We start from the raw sequence: 23,697 nt of genomic DNA on the forward strand, positions 1-23,697 counted from the left end.
ACTTAAAAAGCTTTCAAGTTATCTAGTATCTTTGTCTTTATTTTTCGAATGGGCAATTGTACCTTTTGTTCCCCAGCACCCCCCCCCCCCTCTGGATGCAGCTGTCCCTGCCATTTTCCTATATATTTTCCCACTGTTGGGCTATACATTTACAAACACCTTCTCTTCCTCCCTCACACACATGGCTTTTTATCTTGAAATGGGAACTCCAAACTCCAGGCTTTCTGTGTTCAGAAGGCGTACCCAGTGATTATAAACAAACTGTGCAGCTATCAGGCAGGCAGGGAGGGAGGGAGGAAGGAAGGAAGAAAAAAGGCAGTACAATTGTTTGTTTATACTGGCAGCAGCCCTCAAGGCACAGGTATATTAAGACCAGACCTGAAGAACAGCGGCTCTGCCACCAGGAACAAGGGGCTTATGGTACACAGTGCTTCATTGTCGGTTTGTTTCCTTTAGACGATCACATCCACCACCTGAAACTTGATAAGACCTTTCCATGACAGATGCAGGTCAAGGTCACACATTAAAATCTGCCCAAGCTGGCTTTTTGCTGAATCTTCGAGTCCCTAATTAAAGTGACTCTCTTAGGAAGATCTCATGGCCCTCTTCATGCTAGCAGAATGAGGGCGGTGCCATCTGGAGCCCACTCACTCAAATGCCTGAACCCAGAGAGCAGGGCAGGACAACCAGCAGGTTCCATGCAGGCCTCGCCTCATCTTTCACTAGTTGCTGTGGGAGGAGGTCTCTTTTCTTGTTTTTTTAATATGAAAAAACAAGATCCTGTAGTTTGTGGGCTGAAGGAGAAAACGGCAGCGCCATGAGAGGAGCTGTCACCTGGACTGCGTGAAGAACGTGTGAACGTGCTGCGCTACTGCTTGTCCGACCACTGGCTCCAGGTCCTGGATGGAAGCATTACTCAGCTGCTGGAGACTTGGAAACTTCTGAAGCAGAAGGGGAGCTTTAACTTTTCCAACTCCTGGGATCTGTTGCACGGTTCGGAGGAGGGACAGCTCAGAGATCAGCGGCCGTTTCTTCCTGAGAAAAGGGTTCTTACTGGGCTCTTTCGTTTGCTCTTGAACCTGAACCAAAATTAAAGGAAAAGCATGTGAGCGCCCTCTAGAGGACTGGCAGTTTTCTTAAAAATTTGTGGAAATTTAGTTTTAGATTTTTCACTTGGGAAACTAAATTTTTTCCATTAGTTTTAGTTTGGTTTCCATTTGGAAAACTAAAACTTTTCCATTAGTTTTAGTTTGGTTCAGCTTGACTTACCACTACAAATAAACATTTATTATATGAATTATATTCATATCCCACACATAATTTTTCAGACATCAGCAAAATTATTGAAAGATGAACCATATGACTACACGATGAGTAAGAGATAAAAATTAATTTACAAAAACTTGAGTTTTGAGAATGCTTAGGATACAACCAATAAAAACACTCTGAGGAATTCAACCGTTTGCCTATAGTCCACTAAGAAATGTTTCAGTTGAATGGGATTAAATGATGGCTCTACCTAAACTGGACCTGCCTGATACAGGACCGGGAGGAAGCTTGCCTATCAAAGGAGAAACCCTGTCTTCAGTTAGTGGTGGTTACAGTAAGGCAGACAAAAGCATTATATCAAGGAAGGAATAGTGACGCAGGGGATGTGGTTGAGAGTGGAGAGGGATCTGTGAACAACACAGGGCTGCTTGCATTTCCAATTTGGGTCTCAACCCTAGTTACGCATCAAAGGGAGAGATTTAAAAACAACAACAAAAACTGATGCCCAAGCCCTACCCCAAGTTCTGATTTTTAATTGGTCTGAGGTAAGGCTCATGTATCACTATTTTTTAAAGTTCCCCAGGAAATTCTATGCACAACCAAGCTGAGTAATCAGGACAATGGAGAACCAGGTTTAAAATAAACAAAACATAACCTTGCACACAGCAAGTGTTGATGCTTCATAAATGATATGCAGGGGCGAGGCAAAGCAGCTGCTAGTTGACATTTTCACCAGCATAAGTGCAGAACAATGAATGATGGAGTCAGCACAGCGTGGGAGTCTAAAATCAGGCCTCCAACCTGTTCGCTCTGTTATACACTTGCCTAGAATGGGCCGCAAGCTCAGCCAGCTGCAGAGGCAGCTTCTGAACTTCAACTCCTCTGCAAGGTTTTATAAACCAACAGGGGATGATATTGATTGGCTTGATGGATTGACTGCATCTGTAGTAAAGGCAGCTGCTAGAGAAGAGGATCCATGAAGGTCCTTTCAGAGTCGGTAGGCTGGGCTATCGTGGAGGAGTAGGAACCAGTACTTACTAACTGGATAATGAGGCAGGACGCCTCCATCTGGCTGGCCACTGGAAGCAACACCATCCCAAGATCCAGCACAGTAAACTTCTGTATGGCGGGGAAGTACTGTTCACTCATCTGCGTTTTTTCCACTACTACAATCCCTTGAAGACTACTGGACTTCAAAAAAAAAAAGACAGTAAACCATTTTGTAACAAAATTCCTTTTAAGATTAAGAAAGCTATCACTCCAAGAGTGCTTGGAATGGCCAACAGTTTTATATAAATTATTCCAAGGAATAGAGGGAGGGGGGATAGAAGTCAATTTTCAATTTCATTTTCTTTAATTCTGTGTAATTACTTACATTTCTAACGCGAACAAGCCTCTTTCTGTAGCCATTTCCTGCCACCAAATCAGCTTCGGTGACATAAAGAATGCAGGATCTGCTAGGCAAGTAAAAATCTACCGGTGTCAGACCAGCCTCAAAAACGAGTTTAACTTTCCCTTAAAACACAGACAAGAAAAAGAGTTCCGTGAGCTTCGGATGAAAAGGCCGCAATGGGGAGAAGGTTTTTAAAAAGCGGAGCGAGGAGAGAGAGGGTTTATGCAGAGGGCAACCCACCGACCTTGCATCTCCTGCGCCAGCTGCGACCCGCGCCACTTCTCATTGGCCACAACGTGCCCCAAAGGCACGTGCATGGGGCCTGTGCCATTAGGGGGCTTCCCTTCCATCGGCGCCCTCGCTCTAACGAGGGGAATGCAAGACTGCACTTGCGCAGGCTCCCTGCACACGGCCCCACAGTCCACTCCAAGCCGAGGCTTCTGTGGCAGGAGCCCGTCTGCAGAGCGTTCTTTAAAAGACCCAATTATTTGCCAAAGTCCAAGAAGCAGGAGATTCCTGTCCTGGCAGCCGCGTCCCTCATTTCCGTCACCTGCATGGCCCCTGGTACCCTGCTCGGTCCGCGCCGTGTCTCCTCAGTCCAGTCCAGGGCGGGGGGCAGGCGGCAGACGCCCCACCTCGGCACAAGGCTAAGCTCTCCGCAGACATTACCTGCGGTGTGCCACTTCCGCGTTCTCTCCAGTGCGCAGGCCTACGCCTTCATCCCGCCCGCCCTCGGCCTCTCGCGGCGCCGGATAGGCTATGGCGTCAGAGATTGACATCTTATCTGTCCAATCAGAATGGACAGCGCGCATTGTTTCCGCCCTGGAGAGAATTTGAATGGGGCCCTCTGGTTGCCAAGAGCGACGGGTAGGCAGTAACCTTGGCTCTGATTGGCCGGTTCGAAAGAAGAGCCAATGGCAGACGTGGTTGTTGCGAAGTCCACTGCATAGAAAAGGCGTCTGGGGCTAGGCCAACTGGAGCGGACAGGCTTTAGGGAGCGGTCCTCAGTCTGAGATCGGCTTGTCGGTCCAGCCTTGGCCTGGTGATCTTCCGAAGCAAGGATGCTCTTGGGATTTCGGAGAGGCCGCAAGAGCCACTTTGTGAGTAGATCCTCGCCCGGCCTGCGCTCTGGCCCGGGGACCAGGAGTTAAGAGGGGCGGGGTTAGGATTTGGTTGAGATTGAGGCAAGGTAGCGGCGCAAGAGGAAGTGATCTTCCGTTCGAGAAGCCCTGATTTTTTGTGTTCTAAAGAATTCTCTATCCCAGGGTCGGCCTCAGTCGGACAGGAATCGCCCTGTCTCCCCTGCAACATTCGCTCCAGTGTCGGGGGATTCACTCCTGCCTGGCACGAACCTGCTCCAGTGCTGGATATCCCCCAGTGAGAAGTCATTCTTGGTTCCTCCCTCCGCCATCCACCACGTATACCCTTTCAGCAAGTTCCATTGATTCTACCCACCTGACTCCAACAATCCGGTGACAGCCCCCCCCCCCACCACCACCACTCATCTATTGATCTAACCAATGTCTTTATTGCCTTCGTTTCCAGCCCTAATTTCTAAATCCACGGTCCATCATTATAACCACTCCCCATATACACCTTCAACTCCCTTGCTCCTCTCTCTGTTCCATACTTGCCTTGCCAAACTCCAAACCTACTTACATCCAGTTCTCCGTTAACGCAATACTGTAAGTGCAGAGCAATCATTTTGATAAGGGCACTCCTGAATTCTGTTTGAAATCGAGGTTAGAAAGCGTGCCTGACTTGGCTTCTGTTCTCAACCCTACCACCTGCTGGTAGACAGGTGGATGCTGAGAAGCAACGAAGACGTAGTTGAAGCGCGTTTTTGCACTGCAGTGTTGCTAACTCAGCGTGTTTATTGAGCTTTTATTGCATTGTTGAATTCTCACTGTGTGACAGATACCCACAATTGATTGACAGCCTATGGCCACACTGTCTAAAGGATAGACAAACCTATAAGTAATTCAGCAGGAAATGGTAAGGCAAGAACTGCCGTGGAGTCGTGTATCAGGGAAGGGGCAGCAAAGTCAGTCTGGAGAGTTGACCTGGGCCTCGAGGGGGAGTAAAGAGAATTCCAGGTGGAGTAAACACCACCTGGAATGAGTTATTTGCTGTGTGGGAAAAGGAAGGTAATTCTGAGCGCTAAAGCTTAGAGGATGTGTGTGGGGTTGAGGAGGGTGGCAAGAAATGAATCTGGGTCCGTTGGTAGGAACCAACTGGTAGCAGCCTTCTATGTCGTGCTAGACCATTTACCTTTACCTGTCATCAAGAGAGTGGGCTGCCCATGAGGGCTTTCATGCTGGGTTGAGGTGGTTCATCCGATGTTTTGGAGACTGAGGCAGGATTACGACAGTTAGGAAATGATTATAGTGGTACAAGTGAAAAATGTTCAGCATACTGTGGGAGATTCACTCTCTCAAAAATAAAACAAAACGCATGGTGCCTTTCTGGAGGACCTGCTGGATGCCAGCCCCTGGGGATTCAAAGGCGGAGAAAACCCGTTCTTGTCCTTGAGCTTCTCCCAGGCGGTGGGGGATGGGGGAGGAGGCAGACACTAAACTGTCAAATTGCTTGACAAATGCAGCATGGCAGGTGCTACCCAGAGAGGTAAACAGAGAGTAGAGGGATACAGCAAAGACTGCTCTGGAACCCCTGCCCTTGGGGTTGGCCGTGGTAGTGGAACTGAATGGGGGGCTGCAGGAGACTTTTGGAAGGTCTGCCCATCCCTCGTTCCTGAAGGATGCCCAAAACCCTGGCTCTTCCTCCTGGTTGTGTCTCCCTTCTTTCCGCTGTAGCACGTGCCTACCACTGCCTGGTTACTCTTTCCAGGGGCCAGTCTCAGAGGGTGCTCCTCACTAGGATTTCCTTAATCTGATGTCAAAGCTCTTAAATGGAAACAGTCCCCACTCTTACCCACAGCCTGTTGTTCTAGCCTCTCCCTCCCAGATGCCTCTGTATTCTAGCAAACTGGAGTACTTCTTATTTCCAGAATACTGCCACTAATGTCTTTTTTCATGCCTTTGTTCATGCTGTTCCCTCTTCCTAGAATGCTTTTCCATCACATTCCCAAATGTAAGAGCAGTGGCCATCTTTGATGACCCAGGCTAAATGGCTCTGTGATTTTCTCCAAGGGGACGTTAGAGGTCCCCTTGCTGGCCCCCAGACCTGAAGGAGACCTTCCCTCCCTGGGCCACCCCAGCACTTTTTCTCTCTCTCTCCCTTAGCACTATCCATAATTCTGTGTTACATAGTGTTTGGGTGCTTGCCTCTGTACTCTATTACCTAAGAAGGAAGACAAGGTTCCTTCATTGCTGTCGTGGTGTTTTGCCTCTAGTAGGTGTGAATGAGGGGTTGGTGCCTAGAAAATGAAGACTGGGCTACACTCAGAAACTTCTGAGACACTCCCAGTTGCCTGGGCATGGTTCTCTGACTTCCATTGTGTGTAGAAATTAATTTTTGTTACTCTGCATCTTTGAGATAAACTGCCTACAATCTTAAGCCCCTACTAGGTGTCGCAATGTGCTAAGTGCTAGAGTTCCAGGGCTGATAAAGACGAGATGGTTGCCTGCTCTCAGGAAGCTTCCATTCTGCAGGGGGTGGCAAGTGAGGGAGTCATCAGGGGCAGTGCTGGGAGACAAGTGGACGTGGGGGTGACTCTGGGGGTGGTCAGGGAAGCCTCTCTGGGGAGGGAAGGACGAGGGAGCCCCCACAATGGGCAGCTGTAATGGCGCTCCCTGCTTGCCTGGCCAGATGGGGATTGAGGATGGCAGAGGGTGGAGTGGGCCTCCTAGGGGGGCTAGATCACTGGGTGGCCAGTGCAGGTGTCTGCTCCCAGGCCCAGGGAGGGGTGGTGGCAGGACCCAGGTGACCCCATACATTCATGACCTCTGCTGGGTTTCATCTATGCAGAAACACATCGTCCATGGCCTTCTCCCTGCCGCCAGCATCGCACCGAAGCCCGCCGTGCCCCGCACCCCTCCTCCCCGCAGCCCCAACCCCTCTCCAGAGAGACCCAGGTGAGTCTCCAGTGAGCAGGCACTGTGGTCGCCCTTGTGCTCGGCGCCAAGTGCTGGGGCCTGGAACTGTCCAGACTGGTAAGAAAATCACAAGTAGGGCAACAAGAGTCATGTCCTTTGAGATACTCATGGTGGTTCCGTAACGAAGCACTTCATGTGGTTTCTCTGTGGGATGAGGCCATCCCTTTCAGGTGTATGGAGTTCTCATGTTTCATAATTGAATGCAATTAGTGCTTTTCAAAATATGAAGCATTAAAGCCTGAATATTTAGGTTGATAGTATGGTAAAAGGAATTTGATTGTGCACATAATTTTCTTTTTTAGATGCAAGTCTACCTTTCAGATGGACTGCTGTGTGGGAGGGAAGGAAGTGTCTGTTCACTTGCTGGGGCCTGGGACTCTCCACCCTGCAGTGCTCCTAACACACCAGCGAGCTGCCTTTCTGTTACGCCTGAGACCCTTGCCTGTGCCCTCCAAGGTTTTAGACACAAGAGAATTTTAGATTATGTTTTATCCGTAAAATACATGGATGCATGGCTCAACTATTAACAATGAGAACTAATTTCATTTCAAGGGTGGTGCCTTCGTTTTAGTGTTCTTTGAAACTAGAATATTGTACGCCTCCTGTTAAAAAACACTGAAATATTTTTAGTGTTTGTTTTTTGCTTCAGTGTGATGTTAATAACAAGAGTAGCCATTTATTAGTGTTTACTCTGCACCAAGGACCCTGGTAAGTGCTTCAGAAGGGTTATTTCATCACATTTTCTCACTGACCCAGTGAGAGAGGTCCTACTGGTGTCTCGGTTCTGAGCTCGTGTTAGTCGTTGGCCCAAATCTCACAGCTGGCAAGTGGTGGCGTTGCTGTGATGCACTTGTGGGTCTCTCCAGCTCTTCAGGGTTTGTGTAAACAACACTCTCGTTGTGTCATTAGGACGTAAGTGTTTGTGTAGCAGCCATAATAGTGAGAGGATTAGCTTTACATTCCATTATAAAGCAGAAAAACAAAAAAACACATATCATTTCATGGCAAGCATGCTGTACTTTCATTAGAAAATCTCTCTCTGCAGTCGCCTGTGCTTTACAAAAATGTCTTCCTGGATTGTAATCTTTATAAGCCCAAATATCAACATGGCTTTGGCAATTTGGCATATTTGTAGACTTTTTTATTTCTAAAAAATAAATTCAAATTAAACTTTGATATTATTCCACTTCATGTACAGCGTGATAGTGTAAGGATCTTACAGCAATTTACTTCTATTTCTCCCTTCGCATCCTTGGTGTTACTGTTGTCATATATTTTAATTCTATGTGTCGTAAACTCCACAATATATTGTTACTGTTTTTGCTTTCAACAGCCTTTTATCTTTATTAAAACAGTTTTATTGAGGTATAATGGACATACAATAAACTGTACATAATTAAAAGTATAATGTCTTGACATGTGTTTATACCCATGAAACCATCACCACAATCCAGATAATAAATATATCCATCATCCCCTAACATTTCCTCATGTCCCTTTGTAATTCCTACCTCCTGCCCCTCTCTCTCACTTCCCATTCCCCTGCCCAACCCACCCTCACTCCCATTCCCAAGCAACCACTCATCTGCTTTCTGTCACTATAGATTAGTCTGCATTTTCTAGAATTTTCTATAAACCAAATTACACAAAATAATTATACTGGCTTCTTTTACTCAGCATACTTATTTTGTGATTCATCCATTTTGTTGTGAAAATCAATAATTCATCCTTTTTATTGCTGAGTAGTATTCCATTATATGAATATGTCACAATTTGTTTATCCATTTACCTGTTGATGGATATTTGGGTTGTTTCCAGTTTTTATTTATTTTAGAAATAAAGCTGCTGTGAACATTTGTGTACAAATTTTTGTTTGGACATATGCTTTCATTTCTCTTGAGTAAATATCTAGGAGTGGACTAGGTAGGTCATATACTAGGTGTATATTTAACTTATTAAGAAACTGCCTAACTGTTTTCCAAAGTTCTTATTCCATTTATGTCCCCCCCAGCAGTATATGATTTCCAGTTGCTTCACCTCCTCACCAACACTTGGTTTGGTCAGTCTTGTGTGGGGGTATGTGTGTGGTTTTAAAATTTTACAGTCATGCGCTACGTGCCAACGTTTTGGTCAACAGTGGACCACATGTACGATGGTGGTCCCATAAGATTAGTACCATATAGCCTAAGTGTGTGGTAGGCTATACCATCTAGGTTTATGTAGGTACACTCTATGATGTTCTCACAACGACAAAATTGCCTAATGACGCGTTTCTCAAAACATATTGCAGTTGTTAAGTGACACATGACTGTATTTGACATTAGTTCTCATTCATATTGACTGTCCGTAGGTTTTTGAAAGTGGTGACAGGTATAGAGTTTGGTGACAATGTACAGAGTTAGTTTGGTGAATCTTCGTCTTCATTATGCTTTCTGGACAACCATATGCTGATATAGTATGGGACATTCCTTATTCCTTTGGCCCAGACAGCTTTGTTGAGCCTGCAGTTCATGTGCACATCTGAAGTTCCCAACTCCTTTCTCACAAATTTCTGGATCTCTGGAAATATGCCAAGAGATATATGTCTTGAAGCTCACTCCATGGATGCACTTGTGAATGCTGGTGGGGTACTCTCGGGTTGCCACTTTGTTGATGGCAGAAGGGCCCTTTCTTCTCACCACCCTTCTTTGGGGGAGCCTTCTGCTGGGCCCAGGTTGGAAAGGAAGAGCATGAGGGATTGTCTTGGCCAATTTTTAAAATTTTAGACATTCTAATAGGTGCGTAGTGGTATGTCATTGTCGTTTTATTTTGCATTTCTCTAATAACTAGTGGTGTTGAGCATCTTTTCATGTGCTTATTTGCCATCTGTATATCTTTGAAGTGTCTGTTCAAATCTTTTTCCCCACTTTTATAAATTGGGTTGTTTGTGTTCCTGTTATGGTATTTTGAGAGTTCTTTATATATTCCAGATATAGGTCATTTATTAAATATATGATTTGCAAATATTTTCTCGCCATTTGTGACTTATCTTTTCATCCTCTTAACAGTGTCTTTCAAAGAGCAGAAATTCTTAATTTTTATGAAGTTCATCTTATCAGTTTTTTCTTTTACAGATCCTGATTTCAGTATCATATCTAAGAAATCTTTGCCTAACCTAAAGTCACACAGATTTTCTCCTATATTTTCTTCTAGAAGTTTTATAGTTTTAGGCTTTACATTTAGGTCTATGATCCATTTTGAGTTAATTTTTGTATATGGTGCGGCAGGTACGGATTCAAGTTCGTTTTTTTGCATCTGGGTATCCACTAGTTTCAGCACTATTTCATGAAAGGCTATTGTGTTAGTTATCTGTTGCTGTGTAATAAATTACACCAAAACTTAGTGGCTTAAAACATAAAACAATGGCATTTTTTTAATCTTATGTCTCACTATGCTCTTTTTTTAAAATAATATTTTTCCTTTTTGTGTTTCATTTTGGTTACTCTCTATTGTCTTGCCTTCAGTTTCACTAATCTTTTCTTCTGCAATGTGTAATCTGCTGTTAATCCCATCCAGTGTAATTTTCATCTCCTGAAGGTCGTCTTTTTTGTAGTCTTCCATGTCTCTACTTAGGTTTTGGAACATATGGAATACAGTTATAATAACTGTCTTAATGTTTTTCTCTGCTAATTCTAACATATGTGTTCAGTTCTGAGTGGGTTTTGATCACGTCTTCTCTTCGTTATGGGTCAAGTTTTCCTGTCTCTTTGGATGCCTGGTTATCTTTGATTGCATAATAGACAGCGTGACTTTTACCTTGTTGAGTGCTGGGTGTTTTTGTATTCCTGTGAGTCTCCTTGAATTTTGTTCTGGGATGCAGTTAAGTGACTTGGAACCAGTTTGATCTTTTGGGTCTTGCTTTTAGGATTTGTTAGGTCTGAAGTAGCGCTCAGTTTGGGGTAATTATTCCCCACTACTGCGGCAAGACCTTTCTGGGTAGTTTACCCCACGTCCCATGAATTATAATTTCTTGCCGTCTGTCTGGTGGGACCAGGCACTTCCTCAGCCATGTGTAAGCACCTGCCAGTGTGCCTCTAACCCTTGTGGATGGTCCTTCCCCGACCTTGGGTAGTTGCTTCACCCTCACGCACTGAGGAGCATCTTGCTGAACACTCAGGGTGGCCTTCTGCAGGTTTCCGGAGTTTTCTCTGTTTGGCTCTCCTCTTTCTGGTATCCTGTCCTGCTCGCTGCTCCATCTGCACGACTCGGCGCGTCTGCCTGGCTCCAGCTCAGTTCCTCCTCCCTGTGCTGGGACCTGGGAATTCTCTCAGGCAGTAAGCTGGGACAGTTGTAAGTCTGTTGTTTTGTTTCTCTTTACTGTGTCTTTCCTATATTACAGTTTTGAATAATTTACAAGATTTTAAAATGCCTTTTAAAATCTTTGGTATCTTTTTATATCCCCATATTTTTTTGTGTGTGTGTGAGGAAGATCGGCCCTGAGCTAACATCCAATGCCAATCCTCCTCTTTTTTGCTGAGGAAGACTGGGCCTGAGCTAACATCCGTGGCCATCTTCCTCCACTTTATATGGGACGCCGCCACAGCATGGCTTAACAAGCGGTGCGTCGGTGCGCGCCCGGGATCCGAACCAGCAAACCCCGGGCCGCTGCAGTGGAGCACACGCACTCAACCGCTTGCGCCACCGGGCCAGCCCCTATATCCCCTTTTTTTTCATTCTGATCTTTCATTTTAATAGGAAAACTACTTAAATATAGACTGCCTGGATTAGAGACCTGGTTCCATCTCCTCTTAGCTAGGAAATCTTGGATAAGTCATTTAATTTCTGTGAAAAATGGAGATGACAATAATATCTATTCATGCAGTTGATGTGAGAATGAAATGAGGTTGTCTGATGGCGCATAACAGACTACGGGCACCTAGTCAGTACACGTTTAACACTGTAGAGGAGACGGTAACCCCTGCTTAAGTCATGTATCCTGTTGTTCAACCTTTTTTTTTTTTTTTTTTTTTAAAGATTTTATTTATTTTATTTTTCCCCCCAAAGCCCCAGTGGATAGTTGTGTGTCGTAGCTGCACATCCTTCTAGTTGCTGTATGTGGGACTCGGCCTCAGGATGAACGGAGAAGTGGTGCCTCGATGCGCACCCGGGATCCGAACCCGGGCCACCAGCATCGCAGCGCGCGCACTTAACCACCAAGCCACAGGGCCGGCCCCTGTTGTTCAACCTTCAGCTCACCCGCTCACTGGGATCTTTTTGTCCGTAGATCTGCTCTGGCTGCAGCCATTCTAGCAACAACGTTGACCGGCCGGACCATTGCCATTCCTCAGCCTCGCCGGAGGTCCCGGTCTGAGAGTGACACAACCTACATTGAAAAGGATGATTTCATCGAGCCCTATGCCACCACCTCAGAGCCGCGGCTGCAGTAAGGACCATATCGCTGGCTCTGCTGCTGCTCAGGGCGGAGGAGGAGCAGCGCATGCGTGCGTGTGTGCATGTGGTTGTGACTAGAGCTCAGTACTCAGGTTTTTGTCACCAACGTCAGAGGACACTGTCCTGGACATTAATTGCTCTTGAATTGTCTCAGGATTTCCTCTAGGGTGGATCATGTTAAATTATGGCTTGTAAAAGCACTGGTCATTTTCCTGGCAGCACAGAGCTGGTGGATTCAGTGCTGCTTTTAGCCCTTAGTAGGATCCTCTGTGTTACAACCTAGATGTGAGAGTTGTCGCTCACCACTTCTCGTGCGTCTCCTCCCTGAACATTCAGACTGATCAGACCTTCGTTGGCACCTATGCTATAACCTTTTTTCTTCTTGAACATCATTTCCTCTTTACTTGAGCTGGGTTAGAGCTGACATAGGGCTGGGACATCAGGAAGGTTTCCTCCTGAGGAAGAGAGCATTGAGAGGAGAGCTGAGGGATATACAGGAATCAGCTGGGAATGGCTCAGGGGTTGGGGGATGGTCAGTGTGGGGCTGGGATGAGCTTTCTAGACAGAGAAGAGGGTGCATGACACATGTGAGCAACTGAAGAAAGATGTTTCTGGCTGGGGGCTCTTGAGTGAGGTGGGGAGTCATTCACGATGGGGCTGGGGGAGTGAAAAGGGGCCAGGCTGGTGGTGCCTTTGATGGCCTGCTCCAAGGTTTGATATCTCCCCTGGGAGCACCAGAAGACACTTTAAGGGGCTTTAAGGGCTTGTGGGGCTGAGCTGGGGAAAACATGACCAGATTTGCCCTTTAACTGTCATGTTTATTCAGGTTTTTTTTGACATAGCAAATACTCTGTATTTTTTATGTAGTAAAATCTACCAGTCTTTTCTTTATAGTTTCTGTCATTATTATCAAATTTAGAAAGATTTTCCTTACTAAGCATTGTATAAATGCTCACACTTTTCCTTCTAGGACGTGTTTATATTTTTGGTTTTTACATTTAAATCTTGACTCCATTTTGAGATGTTTGAATATAGCCTGTTTTTCTCCTGGTAAGAATTTATACTTTGGCTGACTAAGCAGATAAGCCCATCAGGGGAAATCTAGAAAGGAGGAATATTGACTGAGGAGGAGGACTGCATTAGCCCCAGAGGGACAGAGAGGTATCCGTGAATGCCCTGAGGTGAGCCTGGTGTTTATAAGCATACTGAATTTTTAATAAAAGCAGCCCCACAATCAAAGGGGAAGGAAGGGACCCACCAGGATATTAATTAGCAATATTAGGGAAAAAATCAGCTTTGAGCCTTCCCTAATTCATATACTAAAATAAATTCCTATCGAATGAAAGGATTAGTCTGTATATACACATAAATAAGACCATTAGATCCTACGTCCAGTCTTGTTAAACCTCTCAGGGGGAGCTGATGGCGATTTACTTCTAACCTAAGAATTTAGAAGGTAAAAAAAAATTTTTTTTAATCATCTGTATGTTAAAAAAATGTACATAGCCAAAATAAAATTAATAGAATAGGAAAAATACATGTAGTAAATACAAGGTCGGGGTTTTAATTTTAGTAGATAAAAGAGTTAATTTCAAATTGGAATGGACATACTAGAAGCAAAGTAGCTAAATGGATGAAGGACAAGTTACCATAGAGGAATTTTGACTCCTACACAAATATATGGAAAAATATTCAGTCTCAGTAAGAAATGCAAATTTATAAGTGAGATTTAAATTCTTTTGGCAAGTTTTAGAAAATTATTACCAATGTAATCCAGGCTGGGGAAATGATTTGTGAAACGATTTAGTGCTGTATGTGTGTAGACCCACCATGTGTTCATACCGTTTGACTCTGCAGTTTACCATCTCGTTGTTTCTTTTATAGGACTAGTCCCCAAAACAGAAGAGATGATCTGCACATAGATGTTCATTACAGAGTTATTTATATCAGTGAAGGGATATGTATAGTTATTTATAACTGGGGGGAAGAAAACCCAAGTAAGAGGAATGGCTGACTAAACTAGTATATCTTCTTGATTCTTACCTTCTAAAATGTTGCCTTAATACCAAGGCAAATTGTATGTGTACACAGTGATGATAACTATAAAAACCTAGGTGAAAAAAACTAGAAAAAAATGCTTAAGAGTGTACAAAGAAATGGGAGAGTTGATGATTTGATTCTTTAGCTTCTATATATTTTGTAATGCAGTTATAATATTTTTATGGTGGGGGCTTGGAGGCAGTGCATTTAATACATGGTCATATACATACCACTGTGAAGTGTGAAGTGGCTTGTTTGTTTGTTTATTTTGCTCTTTGAAATTCTAATACAGACCAAACTGGCAGAGTGAGACAGGAAGAAGAACTTCTTTGCCATCCTTTGAAATGCTGGGCTATGGGGAGGAAGAGGACACGGACACGCATCTGTCGTCCAGCTACAAGGAGTCGGGGGACGGCAGCGTCTGCAAAGCAGAGGGAGGTCTCGGTGATGCTGTGTACGCTGTGCCTCACAGAAATCAGGTGTTTGTCACATACCAGAATTTTTTCTGCACCTTGACGTTAACTTATAGTAAATTGTGTAGAGTGCATTAGTAAGGGTTTTCTTTTCTCTCTTCTTCCTTTAATGGCTTTTGTTTGGGGGCTTATTTTCTTAATGTGTCCAGTCTCGTTTTTCTATCTGGTTAGGCTAAAATCTAAAACTCTTTCCTTTATCTTTCAAAGACAAGTCCTTCAGAGACAAAGATAAACAGCTTCGCGTTCTTAATGTAGATTTCCATCCAATGCTAGTAGTCCTGCTCTTTTCTTGGACCCCAAAAGCTAATTTTCCTATCACTTTTCCAGTATGAACGTGCATGTTGCAGCCTTTCTTCAAACTCATGCCTGACGAGGCATATCGTCGTTTGTCTCTCCATAGCAGCTGACATCCTTTCGGCACTTACCATGTGTGAGTCTCTATTTGAGGCTCTTATGTGCGTTTATCTCCCACTCTCTCAGTGAGGTGGGTTCCACTTAAGGCCCTCTCACATGTGGGGGAACTGAGGTACAGAGAGCGTGAAGGAGCCCGTTTCTCCACCACTGCCCAGCTGCTCTGGTTTAAGCTCTGTGCCCCCAGGGTTTTGGAAATTAGATAGGGCCATGCCTTTAATGGCAAAAGACAGCACCATAGTTTCTTTTTCCTTTCTCTTTTTTTCACCAGCACTATAACGTGTTATTCACAGTGACTATACACAGACTTGTAGCATCTAACTATATTCATGTTGATTGTATTTATATTGATTATCCTCTACTATATTGAATGACATTTTAAGTGGTCTCAGGGAGCTTATTTTCAGGAATTTTCATGTGAGTATTTCATGAACTAACCCTCACTTTCTAACATATACAGACTTTAACATGCAGTATTAGATTTCTCTACAGCACGGAGCACTGGAACAGGCAGATGGTGGCCAAGAGCCCCAAGGAGGCTCTGCTCTCGGCTCTAAAAGGCCCGGGTGAAGTCCCACTGCCTTTCAGTCTGCACCCTTTCTGGCTAGGATTTTGGTTACAGGTAGTGTTACAGATAGAGTGGTGTCACTCCATCTGTATTTTGGAAGTGAAGCTTGCTACCACATTTCCCTTAGAAGAAAGAGAGATTTTAGTGGCCTTTAAAACCTCATTTGTCATTAGCAGGACAAATATTTTATTTCTTAGGCAAGTCTGTCATGGTGGCTCTAGGATCCAGGTGCAGTAGAGAAATTTTTTTATTTTAAAATTTGAAAAGTGGAGCAAGACCACTAACAATATCAAGGGTTGGTGAGGCTCTGGAGGAATTCTCTAATGCTGATGGGAGTGTAAGTTGGTACCACCACTTTAGAAAACTGGCACTATCTGTTAAAGCTGAATGTGTGCATTTTCTGTAACCTGGAAGAAAAGTGGAAAATAACATGATACATTAGTGTTCTCATTCTCCAGAATGAGCAAGTATTGACATCTTATCTTTTTTTGCTTCAGATTTTTTTAATAAAAGAAAGAAACTACAGTTAAGGTTGACATCTTTATCTCCCATCCCCACTCCATCCCTGGAAAGCCATCTTCTCTTGGATTTGGAATGCACTCTAGAAGTCTGTGTTTTATTCTTTTACTACAAATAAGTGTCAGTAAGCAAATATAGTACTGTTTTTTTTTTTAATTGTACAAAGGTCACCATCCTGAACCAATCATCCCCGCTCTTGGCTTTTTCACTCGCCATTACAGTTTTGAGATGGATCCACGTTAACTTCTTTATCTGCTCACCTACTGCTGAACATTCAGGTTGTTTCCTTGCACATTTGGTACATGTCCCTGTGTGTTCAGGATCACACGAGGTGGTGTCAGTTGTTCTCCAAAGCAGTTGTTCCCTTTACCTTCCCGCCGGCAGTGTAGGCACGAGGCTCCACATTTCTCTACGTCCCAGCCGACAGGAAAGCCCCTCCCCAGACAACCCTGGGAACCGGAGGTGGAGTTTTAGTAACTGATGGAGAGGTCTCATCGTAACCTGTACCTTGTCCTTGCCTGTTGCAGATGGCATGAATGAAAGGGCCCTAAAGCTGGAAAGGGATTTCAATTGCCCACAGTGTCACGGTTGGTTTTCTTAGGGGGAGGGGTTAGACAATAGGGGAGGAAGACACATTGACCTTTCTGAGCATTTACTGTATGCTAGGCAGCTTATAATGTAGCATCTCGTTTACTTCACACCCTTGGGGGTAAGTAGATGAAGAAACAGGATAAATGACTTGCCCAAGGTCACCCGACCAACCACCCAGTGGCAGAGGCAGGATTGAGACCAGGGTGACCAATTTTCCTTGTTTATAATTAAAATTTGTATTTACGGTCCTTGAGCCCATCAAGAATATTTCTTAGACATAAAGCTTTTTTTTGAAACTAGCCAAGTATTTTTTTTTTGCTGAGGAAGATTCACCCTGAGCTAACATCTGTTGCCAATCTTCCTCTTTTTGTATGTGAGCCGCCATCACAGCATGGCCACTGATAGATGAGTGGTATAGGTCCATGCCTGGGAACCAAACCCAGGCTGCCAAAGCAGAGCACTCCAAACTTAAGCCCTAGGCCACTGGGGCTGGCCCTAGCAAAGTATTCTTAAATTTATTATATGTTAAAATATGTCTTTGAAAAAATGGGTGTGGAGCATGTAAACCTGCTGTTTAATCACTAGATGGCACCAGCTCGGAAGGAGATACCGCCTGTGGGGTACATTTTAATGTAAAAAAAAAAACTCACATAATTGCCTTCCCTATATTTACTATCAACACTCTGTAATCTGTGGTAAATTGTAATTTTATCCTGTTTTATGAATCATTCATACCTCCCTTACAGTAAACAGTTGTCAAAACTAGTAAGATAAGGAAATAGACCAACCCTCATCAGGCAATTTGGGTATAAGTCTGTACCTCATGCCTCTCTCTGTGCTTCAGCGCAGTTTGGGCAAACATCTTCCTGTGAGGTGCGCCCCCGCTCAGAAATGGCCTAACAAATAGGAAGCAAGTCTGATTTTGAGCAGTTTTCTTTTTTTTTTTTTAAAGATTTTATTTATTTATTTATTTTTCCCCCCAAAGCCCCAGTAGATAGTTGTATGTCATAGCTGCACATCCTTCTAGTTGCTGTATGTGGGACGTGGCCTCAGCATGGCCGGAGAAGCGGTGTGTCAGTGCGCGCCCGGGATCCGAACCTGGGCCGCCAGCAGCGGAGCGTGCGCACTTAACCGCTAAGCCACGGGGCCCGCCCTTGAGCGGTTTTCTTGTTGGTGCTCCCGAGAGTAAGGCTGGAGGGGAAGTGGGGTGCGTGAATTTGGGGTCAGTTCAGGCGATGCTGGAGCCCAGTGGACAGCAGTGCCGTGGGCACTCAGAGACCTGAGTTCAAGTCCCAGCTTCTCTGCCTCCCAGATATAGGACCTGGGGGGGTCAGATAACCTCTCTGCGCCTCAGGTTCTTCATCCTGTAAAGCTTGGAGCTAAGGAGGAGACTGTCTTTGGGTAGGTAAATAATTCAGCATCAATTTACTGAGCACCTAAGGAGTACCAGGCATTGTGCTAGGTGCTGAGGAATTGGTGTGATTAAGACAGAGTCTGGGGGCCAGTCCGGTGGAGCAAGCGGTTAAGTGCGCGCCCTCTGCTGCGGCGTCCCGGGGTTCGCCAGTTCGGCCCGGGCACGCACCGACGCACTGCTTGTCAGGCCATGCTGTGGCGGCGTCCCATATAAAGTGGAGGAAGATGGGCACGGATGTTAGCCCAGGGCCAGTCTTCCTCAGCAAAAAGAGGAGGATTGGCAGATGTTAGCTCAGGGCCGATCTTCCTCACACACACACAAAAAAAGACAGAGTCCAGAGTCACACGATTAATAGTTGATCAGTTACAATTATGATAAATGTTACGGGGAGGGTACAGGATGGCATGAGGCCATATGGCGGGGACCTACCCTGTTCTGAGAGGCCTGCTGGCAGTGACAGCAAAGGGGTGAGGAGGAGTCATAGCCTGCTTTCTTCTCCCCTATGAGGTCACTTCATCTCTCTGCCTGACACCTTTGTAGGTTCATTCTTTATCCTTTGAACTTTAGTAATGTCACCAGAATTAATCATGATGCTTATTATTTTTGTCCTGAAATTTAGTTTATAATATAATTCTGCAGATACAGATTTTCATCTCCCTTTTTTATCTTCAGGGACTATTTCCTCCTCTATTTTATTTGATCTTTGACTAATTTTATCATCCATTCGTTCTGTTCTCCTTTGAGAACACTAGTGATGTGTTTGTTGGATCTGCTTTCTTTGTCTCTGTGTCTGTTATATTTTCTACAGTTATTTGTCCCTGTTTCTTCCCAGTGTCGTTTCATGTAATTTTCTCCGTGTGCCCCCCGCATCTCTGTCACTGTGTTCTCTCGCTTCTAGTATGGCATTCACCTCTGTATTGGTTTTGTTTTTCCTTTTGTTTTTTGTGTTCTGCCAATTTACTTTGCACATCCTTCTGTTGCCTTATTGCTTTCCTTGATCTCCTGTCTCTCTTCTCTGGGTTCTTTACGTCAGTCTGTGCTGTCTGTGGTTTTTTGAGAGTATAGAGGCTGGATTCTGGGCAATAAAGGCGGGCTCTGCCTAAGTGTCTCCTCCGTGGGAATGACTACTTCTCCTGGGCCCATCCTCTCAGTGCACCTGTCGGGGTCCCTGTGGACTTTGTAACTGTGATACTTTGGGATTTGGAGAGCATCTGCCTGCCTGAGGTCTGAGGAGGTTTGGCAGCAGTTAGCATTCTCCCTCTGCTCCAAATTCTGTAGATTTGGTAACTATTTTCTCCAGTTTGTGTTTGGGAATTGTAGCCATTGACTAAGCTTTCTTTTTCTTTTTTTTTTTCTTCCCATTCTTTTGATTGATTTCAGTGGGTTTTAAGGGAGGAGAGTGTAGTCTAAGTGCCTTGTCACCATTTTCAAATAGAAATCACCAGTAGGATGTTACTGAAGCTCTTCTGTCATGCGTTCTTGCTATTGTTGTGTTTGTGGATTTGCAGAGCATCTTGTCGTAAAATATCATTTATTCATTCATTTGTTCATTTATTCATCCAACCAACTGCTGGCAAACCGATATTTGAGTGTCTGCCATATGCTTGGATGGAGACCCAGACAGGAGGCATTCATGGAAGGGTAAACCGTTTCTCTCTAGAAACTTCTGGAGGCCAAGGAATAGTGGAAATTCTTTTGCTGCTGCTGTTGAGGATTAGGAATGTCCCCTTTCTCTCACCACAGTTTTTAATTTTTAATTTCTTTAAAATTTTCTTTTTGTTACACAGGTAACACATGAGTACACACTTATAAAAACTTTTGATATTGCCCAAAGAGCAGAAGCCCTCCCTAAAACCCTGCTGATCCTGTTCTAGTCCTGCGCTCTCTCCAGGAGAAGCCTCTGTTGTCAGTTTAATTTCTGTATCAGTTTTTTGGCTGCAAATGATGCAATAGACAAACATAAGGCTTAAATAATAGACATTTAACTTTCTCACATACCATAGTCAAGAGGTAGGAGATTCTACAGTTATTTCAGCTGCTCGTCAGAGGCTGGTGCCTCAGATTCCCTCGGCCTCCTTTTCATGGTCACAAGTGGGTGCGGCAGGTCCCGGTCTCAAAGCAGAAAGGAAGAAGTGGGGCCAGGTCTTTCTCATCAGGCTGTGCTGTGTTTATTAGGGAGAAGGTTTTGTCCTGGAGGCCTCCCAGCAGGAGGCTCGTTGGTCACCTGCCCATCCTTGGGCCAATGCTGGCTGAGGGTTGCCATGATTCGTAGGATTCAGGGAATCATTGCCGTGATTCAAGAGGATTACCGTGATTCATACCCAAAGGCTGAGCCCATCTGCCCCAGAGAAAATCAGGGTTCTCTTAGCAAGGTGGAAAGGGGGCACCAACTGCGAGTGGGCAATGCAGCCGCGCCAGCCGTGGCCTGCCTCCTGCAATCTCTCTGTCTGCATTTCCATAGAAACGTCATGTGCAGATAGAAATATCGACTGTTAGTTTATGTGCGTGTGGATTATTGACTCGGCTCTACCACGAGAGCACCTCTGTGTGACCTTGACCCCCGCTGGTAGCAGTAGAAGGCCAGGATAGCAGGTAAGGCACCAAGCCGTCCCTCCAGCCAGTTTGCAGAAGCCACCGAGAGCGAGTGAGCTCTGCCGTCTCCCAGCGTTGGGCTCCTCCATGCAGCAGGGGAGGAGGTGTGGATTCACAAACGCGTCATCTGTTTACCCCAATGTACGGGGTCAGGGGTGGTCCGGCATGTTGTTGACCCACAGAGGTCCCACTTCAGTCCCGAGCGGCCCCCTACCTTACAAATCAAAACTGCCCCTTCCAGAGTTAGTCTGGTTCACTGCACATTCTTACCACACTCTTGTCTGGACTTTACCCTGAGAGGGAGCCACCTGGGCCCTTCTGTTGTTCCACCTCTGGTGACTGTATAATACATTTGGGGTGGGGTTCTTATTTTAGCATCATTGATATGAGGAGAGGCATCTGGAAGGTACTCATGCGGTTCTGGGCTGGACCCTGTGCATCATTAGGGTTAATGACTGCTGCATCTTACGTGCATCTCACGGCCACAGTCACAAGAATCTGGATGCTGCAGCTTCCTTGCTGTTCTGTCAGGTTTTCCAATATCTTGCTTTCATCTCCAACTAATAGAAGACTTCTGACATCACAGATGCATTTTGTGTTTTTGAATTTTGTATGCATGAAATAGTAGAACACGTCATTCTTTTGCATCTCACTACATTGTTACGTGTGTACAAATTTTAAATTACTGGCCTGCCTCAGAGATATTGCGGGTTCGGTTCCACACCACTGCAATAAAGCAAATATCGCAGTAAAGTGAGTCACAGGAATTTCTTGGCTTCTCAGTGCATATAAAATTTATGTTTACACTGTACTGTGGTCTGTTAAGTGTGCAATAGCATTATGTCTAAAAGAACAATGTACATACCTTAATCAAAAAATACATCATTGCTAAAAACTGCTAACCATCACCTGAGCCTTCCGCAGGTTGTAATCTTTTTGCTGGTGGAGGGTCTTGTAAAAAATGCAATACCTTCAATGCACAATAAAGTGAAGCACGATGAAACGTGGTGTGCCTGTAGATCTTTCTGCAAATTGAATGTTTGGTCACTATAATGTAAACCTCTTTGTCTCTAAGAATGGGTTTTACCTTAATGTCTATTTTGTCGAACATTCTCCATCTTTCTTTCGTTTGGTATTTGCATGGTCTAATTTTTTCCATCCTTTAATTTCAACGTTTCCATATCCTTTGTTCAGATGTGTCTTATAAATATAGATTTTTAAAACAAGTTTACTGGTAATACCACACTATTCATCCACTTAAAGTATACAATTCAACGCAGCCTGCAGTTTTTCTTAACTGAGTTTGACAAACTTCAACTTTATCTTTTTCCTGGACCATTAGTCCTTTTATATTTAATGTATATAAGAGTAGATCTGAGTTTAAATTTGCCATCTTACTTTATTTTTCCTATTTGTCCTATTATTCTCTTTCTTTTTTTTCTCTCCCTTTCTTTTGGATTGATGATTTTTTCAGTTCTATTTCTTTCCCTTTACTAGTTTGCAACTTGCACTGGTTTTGTTTCCTAATAATTACCCTAGACATTCTAGCCTGTACGTTTTACTCTTTAAAATCGGAGTTAGTGTACCACCAGGAAGAGGTGAAGGGGCCCAGGACAGGTGCTGCTGACAGACGAGGGCAAGGCTGTTCCTGGCACCCCCCATGTCAGTGCTTCTGCCTGCCCTCCTTCAAGACCCAGACAAGTTTTATTTTAGTTACTGAGGTAATTTTCACAATCAGAAGTATTGGGTAGTTTAAAAAAATGTTTTAAATTAGAGTGTTTTTAGAATATTGTTACAAATTCTTTAGGCTTATTCATCAATGTATTAAATATATCCAAAAGGTACATAAACCATGAGTGTACAGCTCAGTGGATTTTTACAAAGTAACCACCACCTAGATTAAAAAAGAAAAAACAACATTGTTACTAGTACCCAGAAGTCCCCTTCTGTGACAGAGATGAGGTCACTGCTTTCCCCAAAGTTAACCACTGCCCTGACTCCAGATTATATCCAAGATTAGATCTTAGGCAAAACTAATCTAAGGTTATTTTCTATTCTGAAGATTCTGTGAATTTAATCATAGAGTATATATTCTCTGGAGTTTTCGAGAGTCTTCTGTGTGTGTAACAGCAGTTGGTTTGTTCTTATTGCTGTATAATATCCCATTGTACAACTGTATCATCCAATTATTTATTCATTTTACTGATGGTGGATATTTGGTTGTTTCCAATTTGGGGCTGTTAGGAATGGTGCTGCTATGAGCATTTGTGTATATATGTATATATTTCTGGTGGGCATATTCTGAGGAGTGGTTGTATATATAATCATAGGGCATATGTATGATCAGCCTTAGTACTGGTAGATACTGCCAAGCAATTTTTCGTAATGGGGTATCTTTATGATGGTATGTGAGTCCTCTTAGCATTTTCACATTTCCCTGATAATAGTGAGTAGCTTAATATATCTTTGATAAGGAGAACAAGGCAGTTGGTTCCTAGGAGGTAAAAATAAAGAGGTCATTACTTTTTTCTTTCTTCAAATGATGAGTAGAGTGGGAGACCTGTCTGCCACTCCCAAGCTGGGCCACCTTGGAGCCCTGTACCCAGAGCCTGGTGGGCCTCATGGCCTTAGCTCTTGGCTCTGAAATGCCCCCTCTCCTGGGCATCTTGCTGGTCAGTGTCGCCACCTCCCTGCCAGCCTTGGGGATGGCCCGTCCGTTGCCCACAGCACAGCTAAGCCAAGCTGATCACGTAAGCAAGATTTTACTGAAGAATCAGGATAGCAGAAGGAAAGCCAACCCAGAGAGTGCCAGTCGCAGCTTATCATACAAGACGTGGTTCCCTGCTCTTTCCCTTGACAGCCTCTGACCCCGCGACCCCGCCTCCCAGAGCCCCGCCAGTGGGACTGTCTCCTGCTCATTGGGGTAGTCCCATTCCTGGCCC

General features: G+C 44.4%; 2 protein-coding genes and 1 pseudogene across 3 annotated transcripts in view; 1 reads left to right on the top strand and 2 right to left on the bottom strand.

Annotated features, from left to right (window-relative positions):
- Positions 1-89: 89 nt before the first annotated feature.
- FAAP24 (FA core complex associated protein 24) lies at positions 90-3,346 on the bottom strand. 2 transcript variants are annotated; one of them, XM_004439784.3, is made up of 4 exons: positions 2,907-3,346; positions 2,645-2,784; positions 2,308-2,460; positions 90-1,079 (listed from the first exon to the last, which is right to left on the bottom strand). In XM_004439784.3, the coding sequence occupies exons 1-4, from the start codon at positions 3,010-3,012 to the stop codon at positions 831-833; spliced, it is 648 nt and encodes a 215-aa protein (XP_004439841.1). In that variant the 5' UTR covers positions 3,013-3,346; the 3' UTR covers positions 90-830. The 2 variants fall into 2 exon arrangements, with proteins under 2 accessions (XP_004439841.1, XP_014650274.2); XM_014794788.2 differs by lacking the exon at positions 2,907-3,346 and having other exon boundaries at positions 2,308-2,455; positions 2,645-2,787.
- A 276-nt stretch (positions 3,347-3,622) lies between these two features.
- Positions 3,623-23,697, top strand: part of CEP89 (centrosomal protein 89) — a 76,762-nt gene continuing 56,687 nt past the window's right edge. The window contains exons 1-4 of the mRNA XM_087421844.1: positions 3,623-3,762; positions 6,590-6,696; positions 11,981-12,139; positions 14,480-14,666. Coding sequence (XP_087277970.1) covers positions 3,724-3,762; positions 6,590-6,696; positions 11,981-12,139; positions 14,480-14,666 — 492 coding nt within the window. The 5' untranslated portion in view covers positions 3,623-3,723. The remainder of the gene's footprint in view (positions 3,763-6,589; positions 6,697-11,980; positions 12,140-14,479; positions 14,667-23,697) is intronic.
- Positions 9,038-9,486, bottom strand: LOC106803416 (large ribosomal subunit protein eL31 pseudogene; annotated as a pseudogene).

The sequence above is a fragment of the Ceratotherium simum genome, chromosome 33, assembly GCF_057802395.1.
Source record: "Ceratotherium simum simum isolate JZ-2026a chromosome 33, ASM5780239v1, whole genome shotgun sequence".
NCBI classification, from domain to species: Eukaryota; Metazoa; Chordata; class Mammalia; order Perissodactyla; family Rhinocerotidae; genus Ceratotherium; species Ceratotherium simum.

Coding starts and splice junctions, on each gene's coding strand:
- FAAP24 (XM_004439784.3), bottom strand. CDS start 3,012: ATGGAAGGGAAGCCCCCTAATGGCACAGGCCCCATGCACGTGCCTTTG. Junction 2,461..2,644: donor GGCTTGTTCGCGTTAGAAAT/GTAAGTAATTAC, acceptor TTTTTTTTGAAG/TCCAGTAGTCTTCAAGGGAT. Junction 1,080..2,307: donor CCTGCCTCATTATCCAGTTA/GTAAGTACTGGT, acceptor ATTTTGGTTCAG/GTTCAAGAGCAAACGAAAGA.